General features: G+C 35.6%; 1 protein-coding gene across 1 annotated transcript in view; it reads left to right on the top strand.

The window, feature by feature from the left end:
- The first annotated feature begins 1,620 nt into the window (after positions 1 to 1,620).
- The window catches only part of LOC143255125 (fasciclin-1-like), an 82,210-nt gene continuing 68,792 nt past the window's right edge, over positions 1,621 to 15,038 (top strand). The window contains exon 1 of the mRNA XM_076510313.1: positions 1,621 to 2,756. Within this exon, the coding sequence (XP_076366428.1) occupies positions 2,655 to 2,756 (102 nt within the window). The 5' untranslated portion in view covers positions 1,621 to 2,654. The remainder of the gene's footprint in view (positions 2,757 to 15,038) is intronic.

Here is a 15,038-nt window from a genome sequence, read left to right as displayed (position 1 = left end):
GGTTTCCAATTTTATTCCGATTTCTCTGATATAGAATTCGGGACAGTTAATGATGCCGGTATTGTGCGGTTTTACACATTTTGTTATTTGTGTTGTTGTGTGATATATTAGTGTTAATTCTGTTTGTGAGTTGAATCAGTACCTATCCAGATATCTTTACTAAGATATTAAGCAATCTCATGTGACATCTTTCTTCCATACTGTGTATTTTGTATTTGTGTTTCTATGATGATGAAATGTCGAAACACTGGACATTTGTAATAAAGTTTCTTTCATTACCCATTCATGCCGTCTCCAAATTTAATTTTCAAAACGTGGGTTCCTCGTTATTAAATTTATAAATGTTGAATATATTTAGTATAGCACAGCATTACAATGAAGGAGTGAAATATGTTTAATATAGCACAGCATTACAATGAAGATGTGAAATATATTTAGTATAGCACAGCATTACAATGAAGATGTGAAACATATTTAGTATAGCACAGTATTACAATGAAGTTTTGAAATATCTTTATTATAGCACAGCATTACAATGAAGGTGTGAAATATCTTTAGTATAGCAAAGCATTACAATGAAGATGTAAAATATATTTAATATAGCACGACAATATAATGAAGATGTGAAATATCTTTAATATAGCACAGCATTACAATGAAGATGTGAAATATGTTTAGTATAGCACAGCATTACAATGAAGATGTGAAACATATTTACTACAGCACAATATTACAATGAAGTTCTGAAATTTCTTTACTATAGCACATCATTACAATGAAGGTGTGAAATACCTTTAGAATAGACCAGCATTACAATAAAGGTGTGAAATATATTTAGTGTAGCACAGCATTACAATGAAGTTCTGAAATATCTTTATTATACAATGAAGGTGTGAAATATCTTTATTATACAATGAAGGTGTGAAATATCTTTCGTATAGCACAACATTACAATGTATATGTGATATATGTTTGGTATAACACAGTATTACAATGAAATTTTGAAATATATTTAGTTTAGCACAATATTACAATGTATATGTGAAATATATTTAGTATATATTTATAATTTCTCGTCAGCACGAGATATAGATGTTTCTTATTTGTTTTCACTCACTAAATTCTCAGAATTCTAGTACTAAATTATCTTGGCCTGAGCAATTGTTTTATATTCCTATCTAAAGTTCTAGTTGTCTGACTCGTATTTTTCCGGTAAATTCGAGCTAAATTTGAATAGTTCTGTATGTGGAATTTCTTCAGTGGTTGTATTTTATAACTGGTGTACAGTATAAAAAAAACCGAAGTTCCTAACGTGTGTTTGTGATGAAGAGGGAAAAGGAAATGAGGAAAATATGAATTTGGAAACGTGATTTTGTAATGCTATACATGCCTCGATCCTATAACAACTACTGGATAGAGCACGTGTAGTATGGCTGATGCAACACGTTTTTATTTCCTGTCGCTCGTGAGTTCTTGGAAGTTCTCAAGTATGAATTCTTGAATTCAATTTATTTCAACATGGGAGTGTTGTTTTTTTTTTTTCTCAACCTAGAGCTCTTGGTGGCACAAAGGTAAGTCATAAGGTTTGTTAAATTAAAAACCGGGTTTGATTATCCATGGTGGACACAGTACAGACTGTGTGTGTTTCTTCTTATAGCAAAGCCACATCAGGCTATTTGCTGAGTCCATCGAGGGCGATCGAACTCCTGATTTTAACGTTGTAAACCCGTAGACTTACCGCTGTACCAGCGGGGGAGCGGTACAGACTGCCAATTGAACAAAAACAAAACATCAAAAAAGCTTTTCTTAGTTATAAGGCGGCCCAGGATGGCCGGGTGGTTAGGGCGCTCGACTAGTAATCTGAGAGTTGAAGGTTCGAATCCCCGTAACACCAAAATTGTTCGCCCTTTCAGTCTTGGGAGCGTTATAATGTTAGTTCAATCCTATTAGTCGTTGGTAAAAGAGTATCCTAAGATTTGGCGTTGGGTGGTGATAACTAACTGCCTTCCCTCTAGTTTTACACTGGTAAATTAGGGACGACTAACGCAAATATCTCTCATCTAGCTTTTCGCGAAATTCGAAAAAGAAACACTACTTAGGAAGTTGTCTAAACTTAGTTGTTTTGGTACTTAGCCTTAATACCAAACATATTTCCGATTATCTTAACACCTGCAACAAAAAAAACTAAAACAAAATCTGGAAGGGTATGCCAAGATCATTAAGTCTAAGGTACGCTTAACTCCACGTTTCACCCCTGTCGGTGGCGCCACCTGTATTTGGATGACAAATACGAGCTACTGTGTAGAGGAAGAGAAAGGTTCAGGCGCTATCGACAAGTCTTCCGGAAACTTCCTTCTTTGATGACCTAACCGACTGGTCTCTCCTCATCACGTCAACTACATTTAGCTGTATTCAACTGAGTGACGCTGTGTTCTTTCCTCAGGTTATCGCACTAAAAGAGTGGGAAGTAAAGAAATCGAGCACCTACAAGTTTATGAAATACCGTATTGCTACGGAGCTTCTAAAAGCGACCTCCATAGCGACCACTGCAGTATTTACAAGTACTAGGTAGTTATATGTATAAAGAAACGATAACTCCTATACAACATTTACATTCTTGAAAAGGTCACCTTTCTTCTGTCGGTGAGGTAAAAATGGAATTAATGCTAATCTTAGGGTTCTTATGCTGCTGGACTGCCATAGCTTCAACGGAGAGCGTGTTCGAAGCACTTGAAAACGATCCCAGTCTCTCCAAGGTAAGAGTATTCTTAGTTATATATCATGCTATAAATGAATGTTAACCTCAAGTTTGCATATTCTGTGCATTTTGTTCAATATAAAATAACAACGAATGAGTCTATAAGCGTTTGAAATAATGCCACTGAGAATGCCGTGGTTGTGAACTTTTTCTTTCTCTTTAATATGTATTTTATATCATTTGTTGACTAAATTATTAAAATATTAAATTCTTTGATGTGTCTACTAGGGGTTCCTTTTAATTTATCTGGTTACCTGGTGTGTATTAATAATATGTATCTATTATTACAACTTCACAACTCAAAGCTATATACTTACTTTTCGTAGTGTCTTTTATTACCGGCAGGAACGCTTACTTCATCTACAGTTCCCGCCACTCAGGTAACCGCCATTTTATGTTAATAAGCGGTTTGAACGAAAACCAGTAGAAGCGTTATGTTGTGTCACTGGCTGATCCTTGTGGGCCAGGTACATAGCATTGAAAAATATTATTTACGAGACTGCTTTGGTTTTAACCTGATTTAGGGACTTATAAATGTGGAGGCCCTTCCGTTACATGAGGTTGTGGTAGGGGTGTAATAAAACTTGAATTCTATAGAGTAAAAATAAAGGGTAATAAAGTGGGGTTATTTTTCACATCTCAAATATACATTTGTTAGGATTTGATAAAAGCAATGTTTGGTAGCAAGAATATTTGTTTCTTACTTCAAATAATCATACCCAAAATTGATTATTTGACGTGATAATATTTAAAAAATATATATACACGTAAGGAACAGTACAAATAATCAACTGAATGTTCATTTAAAACAACTGTACAGTGTATGTATACCTATTGACTTATTTGTAACACCAGACTACCAATATACAACCTTCCTAACTTAAGCCTTCAGAGTTTATCTGATGGTTTATTGTATGTTTTAAGTCCTACAATGAGTACAATATAACGCAGCGATTTTTTCCTTTATTTTTCAAATTCTTGTTGCCTGAGAAAACTGCTTTAATCCCATATCAACGTTTCCTCCCCTCTTCTTCTTTCAGGAAAAAAATATAAAAGAAGCGTTACAGTTGGATCAATATGATCTTATTTGGTACTCGCTCACCAATCAGCGACGTCTATAGACCAGTTCCCGCCATTATTTCCTGCCTACGGGGATGTAAGCCTTTCTAATAGAAAGGTTTTGGCGGCTCCTGAACACAATGATACAATACACGAACAGGTCGGACACTGTGGAATAAGGGTGCAAGGTGAAACTCTTGCAAGGAGCACACATTTATTCGAACAAAATATGTTGAAAATATCATGTATGCCAATTTTTCATACTAGAAACAAAAAAGGCGAGAAAAGCATTTCGTGGTCAAAGTCAGTCCTTATATTTTCGAGTCGAATACAGTAGTTTGACAGATGAAAAATAATAATAATAAGAAGGGGAGATCACTATCTCTGTTTTCAGGCTACAGGTTGAACGATTTAGCTTGACTTAAATAAAAGTTTTCTCTGCTTTTAAACAGGAACTTTATCAGTGAACGAATTATATAATACATTGAGGACTTATTATTTTCCGAAAACTTAAAACTAATAAAAATAAGGTACAGATAGGCATATAAGATGAAGTGAAAGCGACTGACTGACATGAAATGGGACTATTTTGGACTTATAGCACTAAAAGATACAAAATAACCATATGGTTTTTTATTCAGTGTAGTACTTGGCATTTACAGCCTTAACGCTAGACATCTTATGTGACATATGGGTTGACTGGCCAGGAAAGAAACTCCCCGCCCTCGAGGTTTAGCGGGCTATAATTTTGAATTCCTGACCAGAGTGAGGGGAACTAGTTAGCAGCTGCTGTTCCGTCTATTCAGTCTTAAATATTTTAAAATATTTCTTTCTATGTCTACTTGTTGTGAAAGGAAGCGTATTTATGCATGACTTGGAGAGTTTAAACACTGAATATAAGTTTGAGTAAAGTATGTAAGAAAGAAAGATGCGCAGAAATGGAATGTTTTAACGTACAACGGTCAGGTAACAATTTTAATACACACGTTTTACAATATAAACTACTAAATATTTAAATTGAATATCACAATATATGTACATTTTGTAAAATAAGCTACTGAGCTTTTCACACTAAATAACACATGACATATATTTGTTAGATAAACTATTAAATGTTCACGTAATATAAAAATAAATAGTATGTAATAGTCGTTGTTTTGAATTAAGCACAAAGCTACACAATGAGCTACCTGAGCTCTGCTCACCACGGGTATCGAAAGCCGGTTTCTAGCGTCGTAAGTCCGCAGACATACCGCTGAGCCACTGGGGGACAGTTTGTAATAGAAGCTATTAAATATTATTACTAAATGCTATGAAATAAACCATTTTTAATATAAACTATTATACATTTTATGCTAAATTTTGTACTTTGGGAACCATGAAAATTTAAAATAAGATAGAGATTGTTTTGCACTGAAAATAAAAAATACACTTTTATGATTTCAGCCACTGAATAGTTTACAGCTAATATAAAACCATTTTTAAAATGGAAGTAATAAACCTTCTTACACTTAATGTAAACATAACTTTTTGTAATCGAAAATATTAAGCATTTTACATTGGACAAAATGTAACACTGAATATTAAAAAAAACACGTACTTTTTGAAATGGAAACTATTAAACATTTCATAGCGACTTTAAAAAAGATCATTTTTAATGAAAGCTACTGAATATTTTGTAGTGACTTTAAAAAATATCATTTTTAATGAAAGCTCCTGAACATTTCACAGTGACTTTAAAAAGATAATTTTAATGGAAATTACTAAATGTACCAAAGTGACTTTAGAAAAGGATAATTTTTAATGGAAATTACTAAACATTTCATAGGGACTTTAAACAAAATAATGTTTAAACAAAACTAGTAAACATTTTACACTGCATATAAAAAGTAACCTTACAAGGAATTAGTCAATATTACCACTGAATTTGTAGCAAGCACTTTTTTTTTCTGACGAAAAATGCTAAAACTTTTACATTGAATGTTAAATACACGTTTGGTATTAAAATGTTTAAAATAATTTATGCTCAACACCATGTAACACTCACTTCATAATATAAACTGTTAAATACTTTACATTGATTTTAAAACCCTCATTATTGCAGTAGCTTGAACATTTATCCTCGTGCGTATGTAAGTGTTTATTAACAAATTAATCACACGAAACATGCTCGTCCTTTCAACTGTGGGGGTGTTATAATGTTACAATCAATCCAACTATTTATTGGTAAAAGAGCAGCGAGTTGGCGATGGGTGATGACGACTAGCTGCCTTCCCTCTAGTCTTACGCTGCTAAATTAGGGACGGCTAGCGCAGATAGCCCTCGTATAGCTTTGCGCGAAATTCAAAAACAAAAAACTAGACAACATTCTAAAAATATATCCTGTCTGCGCTGTTTCGTTTATCGTTCTAGCTGTGTTTAATTACTTTGGATTTCGCGCAAAGCTATCTGCGCTAGATGTCTCTAATTTAGTAGTACATGACCACAGAGAAGGAAGCTAGCGATCACCATTCACCGCCCACTCGTAGCTCCTTTATATCAACGAAAAGTGGGATTGACTGTAAAATTGTAACTCCCTCACGTTTGAAATGGCGAGCATGCTTGGTGGGACGGGAATTCGATTCCGCGACCCTCAGATTGCGAGTTCAATGCCCCCAAATCACGTGGACATCCCTGGGCCACCTTCTAATTACAACGCAAAATAACAACATTCGTGTTCGTGTTATTAGTAAGCGCGAACCTCATTTTGAATGAGAGCAAACTAAAATGCCTACAGAAATAAAGGATAAATATTTAGAGAATTTGGAAATATTATAGAAAGTGTCTCAATGTTTGGAATATGCATTCAAAGGACGTACTTCAAACGGAATAAATAATATTTATGATTTTGTGGTTTGGAATGTATTATGTTGAAGTTATTATGTTTATAAAAATAGAATTTGGATTATCCCGAATATAATATATATAAATTACGTTAATTATAAATAATTAATATAATTGACCACAACTTCAGTTCCCGTTCACTTACTTCATTAATTTTTTTAACCAAGAGTTAATTGTCTTTGTTGAATTTCGCGCAAAGCTGCTGAAGGGCTATTTGCGCTGGCCGTCCCTAATTTAGCAGTGTAAGACTAGAGGGAAGTAAGCTAGTCATCACCACCCACTGCCAACTCTTTGGCTACTCTTTTACCGATGAAGAGTGGGATTGACCGTCACATTATAATGCCTCCACGGCTGAAAGGGCGAACATGTTTGGTGCGACGGGGATTCGAACCCGACACCCTCGAATTACGAATCAAACGCATTAATCCACTTGGCCATGCCGGACCGTAAGTTTTGTTTTCGTTAGACATTAGATTCTAAATTAGAAATAAAGTTTACCGTGTAGGTAGTGATAATTCTATACGACGTCCCCCGCTGGTAGAGCGGTTAGTCTACAGGTTTACAACGCTAAAATTAGGGGTTCGTCTCCCTTCGGTAGACTCAGCAGATAGCCAGATGTGGATTTGCTATGAAAAAACACAAAACAAACACACACAAAACACAATTCTAAAGGATTAAGCGACATTCCAGACGAAGTTATTACTACCCTGTGACTACGCAATAATGCTTAACCAAACACTTAAAACTGAAGGAACGAGCACAGAAAATGATGTCAATATATCCAGTTTATCCGAACATTTTCAATCCAGGTAATATGCGGATTAAGAATAATCCTTGTATTGAAATTACAGTTTGCTATTCCGGAGTTTCGAAGGTAACTCCTGAGAATTGAAGATACAGTTTGTTTGTTTTTGAATTTTGGGCAAAGCTACACGAGGACTATCTACGCTAGCCGTACCTAATTTAGTAGTGTGGGGGCGTTATAATGTGACGGTCAATCCCACTATTCGTTAATAAAAGAGTAGCCCAAGAATTGATAGTGGATGGTGATGACTAGCTGCCTTCCCTCTTGTCTTACGCTGCTAAATTAGGGACGACTAGCGCAGATAGCCCTCGAGTAGCTTTGCGAGAAATTCAAAACAAACCAAACCATCCCCCGTGCCTCAGAGAAAAGTTTGATTGAAGACTTATTTCCACGGATGGCAACAGCGCTCGAAATGTTGCTTTTCGCTTAAAAAAACACTAAAACCTTATACCTGCAAATCTGTTAAAATGGCAGACGCTCACAAAGAGCATTTTCAGATGTTGTTGTTTTGAATTAAGCACAAAGCTACACAATGGGCTATCTGTGCTCTGCCCACCACGGGTATCGAAACCCGGTTTATAGCGTTGTAAGTCCGCAGACATATCGCTGAGCCACTGGGGGCTTTTTCATATGAAGATTAATTGTTTCGGACATTCACGAATAGCTACTCTGAAGTTTCTTCTAAATTTGCACTAACATAAGGAAAACAGTAGCCTGGTAAAGAGCACCCACCGCCATATTTCGGGTCATTGTAATCGAATATTGGGAGTTATAGCTCGTCACGCCTCCACTTTAAACGAAAAGGTATATAATATTCCTTGCCTTAGCGAGAAGATGGCAAATTGTAACCACGCTAAGGTAAAGACTAGTATAGTTTAATTATTTAATCCCCCGCCTCCACTACCACAGCGGTATGTCTAGGGACTCGTGCTGCTAGAAGCTGGATTCAGATACCCGTAGTGGACAGAACACAGATAGCCCTCTGTGTAGCTTTGTGCTTATTACAAGAACAACAATTCGATTCTTCCATCTCGCGGCTCAGCGGTAAGCCAGTAGAATTACAACAATAAAACCTGGGGTTCGATGGTTATAGCACAAATAGCTCACTCTGTAGCTTTCTGCTTAATAACAGACAAACTTTAGTTCTTCATGGTTAACTCGTAGATAATTTAATATTTATTTCTTGAAGTTAACAAGAGAGGAAGATTGAAATGTTGAAATCTCGATGAATATTGTCGAACTTTTTATTCCTACTGGTCGATTACTTGTGGCTCCAGTGCATTAAAACTGTGTGACCTATTCATCATGTCATATCTCTATCCTAAGAATGGAGAAAAATAAAGTTATCCGTGAAGAAAATCTGAGGCGAATTATGAAAATCGTGACCCCTACTGCAAATCTACATGTACGAAGGATAAAAAGTTCGCAAAGTTGTGAGCTGCACATCGCGTAATAAAAATGTTTTTCCGGTATCATATAAGCAAAAGTTCCATATTATCATGAAACTGGTACGCTTCAACTAAACAACGCCTGGCCCATTAAGTAAATAAACTTACAAAGTAAAAAAACAACAACACAACTTCTCTTTTATAATATAAATGTAAATTCTTGCCAAACATTCTTTCCCTTAAATATATTAGTAAAGATCAAACAACAAACTTAAGAGTAGTGACCTTCTTCAATGCTTTGTTTTTAATGAACTTGATAGTATAGTATCATTTATCGATTACTCGTTGACGTCGTTATACAACGCACGATGAAGATTGCAAGGGGTGTGCGTGCGTGTGTGTATGTGTATGAAATTGAAGCTGCATTAAAACTCGGACTTCATATATCACTCCGAGGAATGGTTGTAGTAGTGCACATGCCAAGTTTGTTAACCTGTGTGTTTTCTTATAGCAAAGCCACGTGAGGCTATCTGCTGTGTCCACCGAAGAGATTCGAACCTATGATTTTAGTGTTGCAAGTCCGAAGATTTGCCGCCGTCCAACCGAGGTGCAGTTTAGTAACAATCAGTTTAAAAGTTCGCCAGATATAACTGGACATAACGTACTAAGAGGAAGTAGAGGCCAGGTCGGAACTTTTTCTCTTTTACGTCACTCCCCGGATAACTTTAAAGGTATATATGAGGTTTGGTGATAATCGGTGCAGGTTTGCCAGTTGTAAGAGAAAACACAAACAGGCAAAATTTTGCCAAATCATAAATAAGATAATAAGAAACGTCTGAGAAACAAATTCCATAAAAACAAGACACAAAGTTATTCATGAATTATTGTTGATATTAACGAGTATGTTATTTATTGATTGGTTTCGAATTTCGCGAGAAATTACGCGAGTGCTCTCTGCGTTAGTCGTTACTAATTTATCTCAAGCTACAGACTTATACACAGCAACATGTTTGTTAGTTTTTACTTTCGCGAAAAGCTACACAAGGGCTATCTGTGCTAGCCGTCCCCAATTTAGTAGTGTAAGAATAGAGGAAAGGCAGCTAGTTATCGCCACCGACTGCCAACTTTTGGACTATTCTTTTAACAACGAATTGTGAGATTAACCACCACATTATAACGCCCTCACGGCGGAAAGGGCGAGCATGCTTGGGGGGACGGGATTCCAAGCCGCGACTCTCAGAATAGCGAGCCGAGCGCCCTAACCACCTGACCATGTTGGGGCAGCACCTTTATTCTTTAAAATTACGTCTAAACAGATATTTAGGTTAAAAGATATTAAGAGTATCTGACATTTTTTTTTATAATTCGGAATATATATATATGCACGTATCTTTGTAGCAAAGAGATTACCGAGGATATGTTCAGTTCAGTAACAAAAAAATGTTAGTTTGTTGTGAACATGTTACAAATTACGCGAAAATTTAGAATTATTTTAAAATTATTTTTATGAGTGCGTTAACTTTGCCAATAATAACACTTCTTTCATATTCAGTATTTTATTTGTGTATGAAGGATATGCAGTCTTTTTCTGATAAATTCACGTTTGTTTTTAGAGCAGAGTCATATTGGGTTATCTACTATATCCACCACGAAGAATCAAATCCCGAACTTTAACGTAGTTAGTTCAACCGAGAAACATCTATTCACGTGAAAAATCAACTCGGATAGGGGTTATATATGTATAACAACATTTGTTTAAATGTGGGTGTTCGTTTTACTCTCATCATTTATCTACAAAAAATCAGTTAAGAATTTACTGTATGAAACTACAATTTACAATAAACAAAAACCTAATGAGGCCCAATGGCGAAACGTTGGCAAAAATAAAACGTTTTTTTTATTATTATATCGAGGCTAAAGATTGTTTTCAACACTATTGCCAAACATGTATAATTATTACCTTCTAGTTGCTTGTGTGTTACATACATTCAATCCTGTATTGCTTAAAATTCTTTTACCGAGTATAAATTATATGTATTCAACCGCATGTGTTTAACACGACATTGTTTAAATGGATTTACCAAATTATTATTTTTTTTTAATTTCGCACAAAGCTGCACGAAGGCTATCTGCGCTAGCCGTCCCTAATTTAGCAATGTAAGACCACAGGGAAAGCAACTAGTCAGTACAACCTACCGCCAACTTTTGGGCTACTCTTTTAGTAACGAATAGTGAGATTGACCATCAATAATAACGCCCCCACGGCTGAAAGGGCGATCATGTTTGGTGTGATGGGGATTCGAAACTGCAACCCTCTGATTAAGAGTTTTAACCACCTGGCCAAGCTGGGCCATTTACCAAATGAGTTTTAAACATAGTGGTGCCTAGTAAGATTTATAGAAAAAATGTTTTAAACAGATTTATCCCAATATTGTTTGAAATTATTACCAAATAGATATTGAATATACTGAACGTAATATTGTTTAAAATATGTTATGAAATAAACTATAAACACACTCAATTCATTTTTGTTTAAAAGAAACTTACCGACTACACCTTAAATGTACTTTACCCATTCAGAATTGTTGCAAAAAATTACGAAAACTGAAGGTAAACTCTAAGTGAGACTTTTTTATTTGAATAACATAAAAGAGCCAAAAAATATAATTAATCACTATATTGATTGTGAAGAACCAGTGAAATTGCCTATAAAAGTGACAAGAAGAAATTTAGTTTCTCTCCACGTAATATTTTCAAATGTATAACGCATTATGATGCAAACCTTTGACCATATCGGTGAAGGTTGCACAGTTGTAAGATGTTGGTTTGGCTTAAGTTTGGGTCTTTTCGTGACCTTGCTCATCTTTAAATACTCTTGGATAAGAGAAAATAACGAGCGATAAATATTATTATTATAATAATACAAAGTACATGAATATACCCGTCCATTTAAGTACGTTATTGCTGACACAAAATGTAAGTTTAGTATGAACCTATTTTTAGTTGTGGTAGCCAGAAAATAAAACAGCGTAGTTTTCAACGGCGCAATTAGGTTTTTCACTGCAGATGGAGTGGGGATCAGTAATTTATAAAGAAGAAATTGAATTAAATTTTTAATAAAATGGTCGTTAAAATAAATTAAATAAAATGTAATAGTGTTTATAGAAGTAAATGAGTTTATTATATATAAAGCCCTCCAGTGTCACAGTGGTACGTCTGCGGACTCACACCGCTGGAAACCGGGTTTCGATACCCGTGGTGGGCAGAGCACAGACAGCCCATTGTGTAGCTTTGTGCTTAATTCAAAAAACAAACAAACAATTATAAATAAAAGCTGAAAAATAATATGTGATCAGCATGCCTTGATTTTAAGGAGTCGAGTCCTCCCCTTGGATATACCTATAGTAGTCTTTAAAAAATTTGCGAGATGAAGCTAGGATAAAGCTGTTTGGTAGTGTAATTTTGCAATAATAATATCAATTAGTGATGGTGTGTCTTTCTGTATGTTTTTAGACGATCACTGCCTTATTTTATCTAATTCAATAAAAGTTTTGTTTTTTTCCTTCTTTTTAGCTTCAAGGAAACGTATGATCGTTCCTATGAATCTTGGTATAATTAGCCGTTTATGAAGATAAATGTCTGTTGTGATAATATAAACAAAAGTTACGGCAATAACAATTAATAAATCTAATTCCCACTCTCAAAAAATGCTTTACTAAACTGATTTCTTTCCATCTCTAGCCAATAAAAAGAAACCTGTTATCTTTCGTTCTGATCAAGTCTTACAGAAAATGGTTATGTGGTTTTGAATTTCGATAGAATAGTTTGATGTTTTGAGTAGCTTTCAGGATCTTATCGGGAGTGCAGAGTAATAACAGTCTAAAGGAGTGGTTAAAATGTGGATTTCCGTTCCATAACCTCGAGCTCCGTTCTCACTGATGTCACTCTGAAGGCTTTCACCACCTGTAATTATTGTGATTGTACTACTGAATTGATCTGGGTCAGAGTTGCCTTGAGAAAGATAAGATAACACCAATCGAATAGAAAATAGTACGTAAAATGTTTTATTTATGTTATATCTCATATGTTATACTCGGGCTTCCATTCTGAATGTTTACCTTTCAGTGCATGGTACTTCTTTATATATATGCACCACTCTAACCATATTACTTTTACCATCTGGAGATATCTTAAAAGGATTGCTTATTGGTTCGGAGCAAACGCCATCTTAGTTTTTTTCTCTGTCTAATGGCTGCATCAATTGCAGTTCCAGCTAGTGTAACTGCTTTAGTGTCAGTTTCGAGTTCGTAGATTGACTTGGACTTCATATACATGAAAGATCATGTTACGTAAACGTTATATCCATGCGGCATTATTTCTTTTTCTTTTTAAGCAATAGAAAATACATCATCAAAGGAAGTATTAGTTAAAAATATATATATAAACAAAAGCGATAAAGTACACATAGAGAACAAAGATAACTAGACGCAGAGAACAAAGATGAATCTTTAAACATCAGAGAAAATTAAAAACTATTTCAGGTCCTAAGTATGATTACTAACGCTATGTGAGAGCCTTTCGTATAAAATAATATTATCACACAATAACTTGCCCCAAATCATTTTCTTTCTGATGTTTGAACTAGAATTCATGGATTGATCTCCATAGCGAATCTGCACATATAGTACATTGTGAAGATTTGTTCTATAAGACAAAACGAACAGAAGTAAATGAAACACGTCTTCGTTTTTAAATGCAAATCTACACAATAGGTTCCCTGTACCGTATCTACTGCGAGTATCGATCCCAAAATTCTAGCATTATAAGCCCACTAGCTTACTACTAAACTCTCATGGGAAATAAATGGAATGAAATAGATCTTTCTATAAAACTTTAGTACATTTTGAACTTTTTGAGTACAAAAGTTCAGTAACATATTTTATACAGTTTTTGGTGTTAAACTAAAAGCCATCATTATAAACGTTCATGAACTCAAGTACTATTTTATGTATCCAGTAAACATCAGCTTTACTGTGATAGACCGTTGCGTTTGTCATACAATTACTAATTTTTACCCCACTTTCAAAGAATACTTCATTGTGCTCCCCTCACTAAGGTTATTCTCATCAATTCCTAGGGCTCGGCATGGCCAGGTGGGTTAAGGCGTTCGACTCGTAATCTGAGGGTCGCGGATTCGAATCCCCATCGCACCAAACATGTTCGCCCTTTCAGCCACGGGAGCGTTATAACGTGACGGTCAATCCCACTATTAGTTGGTAAAAGAGTAGCCCAAGAGTTGACGGTGGGTGTTGATGACTAACTGCTAAATTAGGAACGGCTAGCGCAGATAGCCCTCGTGTAGCTTTGCGCGAAATTCATATACAAACAAACAAATATCAATTCCTTAAAAATAAAACAGCATCATATTCAGACAGAGGTTTCCCTTAACCCTAAAACGGGTTAAAAATTGCTTTGGTCCTATCGAACCAGTGAGTGTAATCATCTTAGCACAACCTCGTGGAAAAAAAGGGCTTCGAACGTTACAGAAAAGAAAAAATCCAAAGGGTTTCTTTAAATATCCCAATCGTAAGTCTGTTTTGTTACTGATCGCCATGTTGCTCTTTCGTAATAATTAACGAAAATGTACAACTAGAAACAACAAAAGGTTTGTAAATGCCAGCTGTCTCAGCATCGCAACACCAAGAGATAAATTCTTACTGTGTGAAAATGATGCCCAATGGGTGAAACTATATGACGACAAGTTCTTTAGACACATGTGAAAACATACACAGGGCGGTTTTGGTTTGTTGTGAATTTCGCGTAAAATTACACGAAGGCTATTTTCGCTAGCCATTCCTAAGTCAGCAGTGATAGACCAGAGGGAAGTCAACTAGTCATCACCATCCACCGCCAACTGTTTGCTACTCTTTTACCAACGAATAGTGGGATTGACCGTCACATTATGACGCCCCCAGGGCTGTAAAGGCGAGCATGTTTTGTACGACAGTGATGCGAACCCGCGACCCTCAGATTACGAGTAGCACGCCTTAACCCACCTGGCCATGCCAGGAACTCAAACCCTTCAAGATATTCTCTTTACCTGATATACAGTAATCCAGCAAGGATCTCGCCAATGATCTAGCTT

Source organism: Tachypleus tridentatus, chromosome 7 (genome assembly GCF_004210375.1).
Source record: "Tachypleus tridentatus isolate NWPU-2018 chromosome 7, ASM421037v1, whole genome shotgun sequence".
NCBI lineage: Eukaryota > Metazoa > Arthropoda > Merostomata > Xiphosura > Limulidae > Tachypleus > Tachypleus tridentatus.
This window is presented reverse-complemented; position numbering and strand designations above follow the sequence as displayed.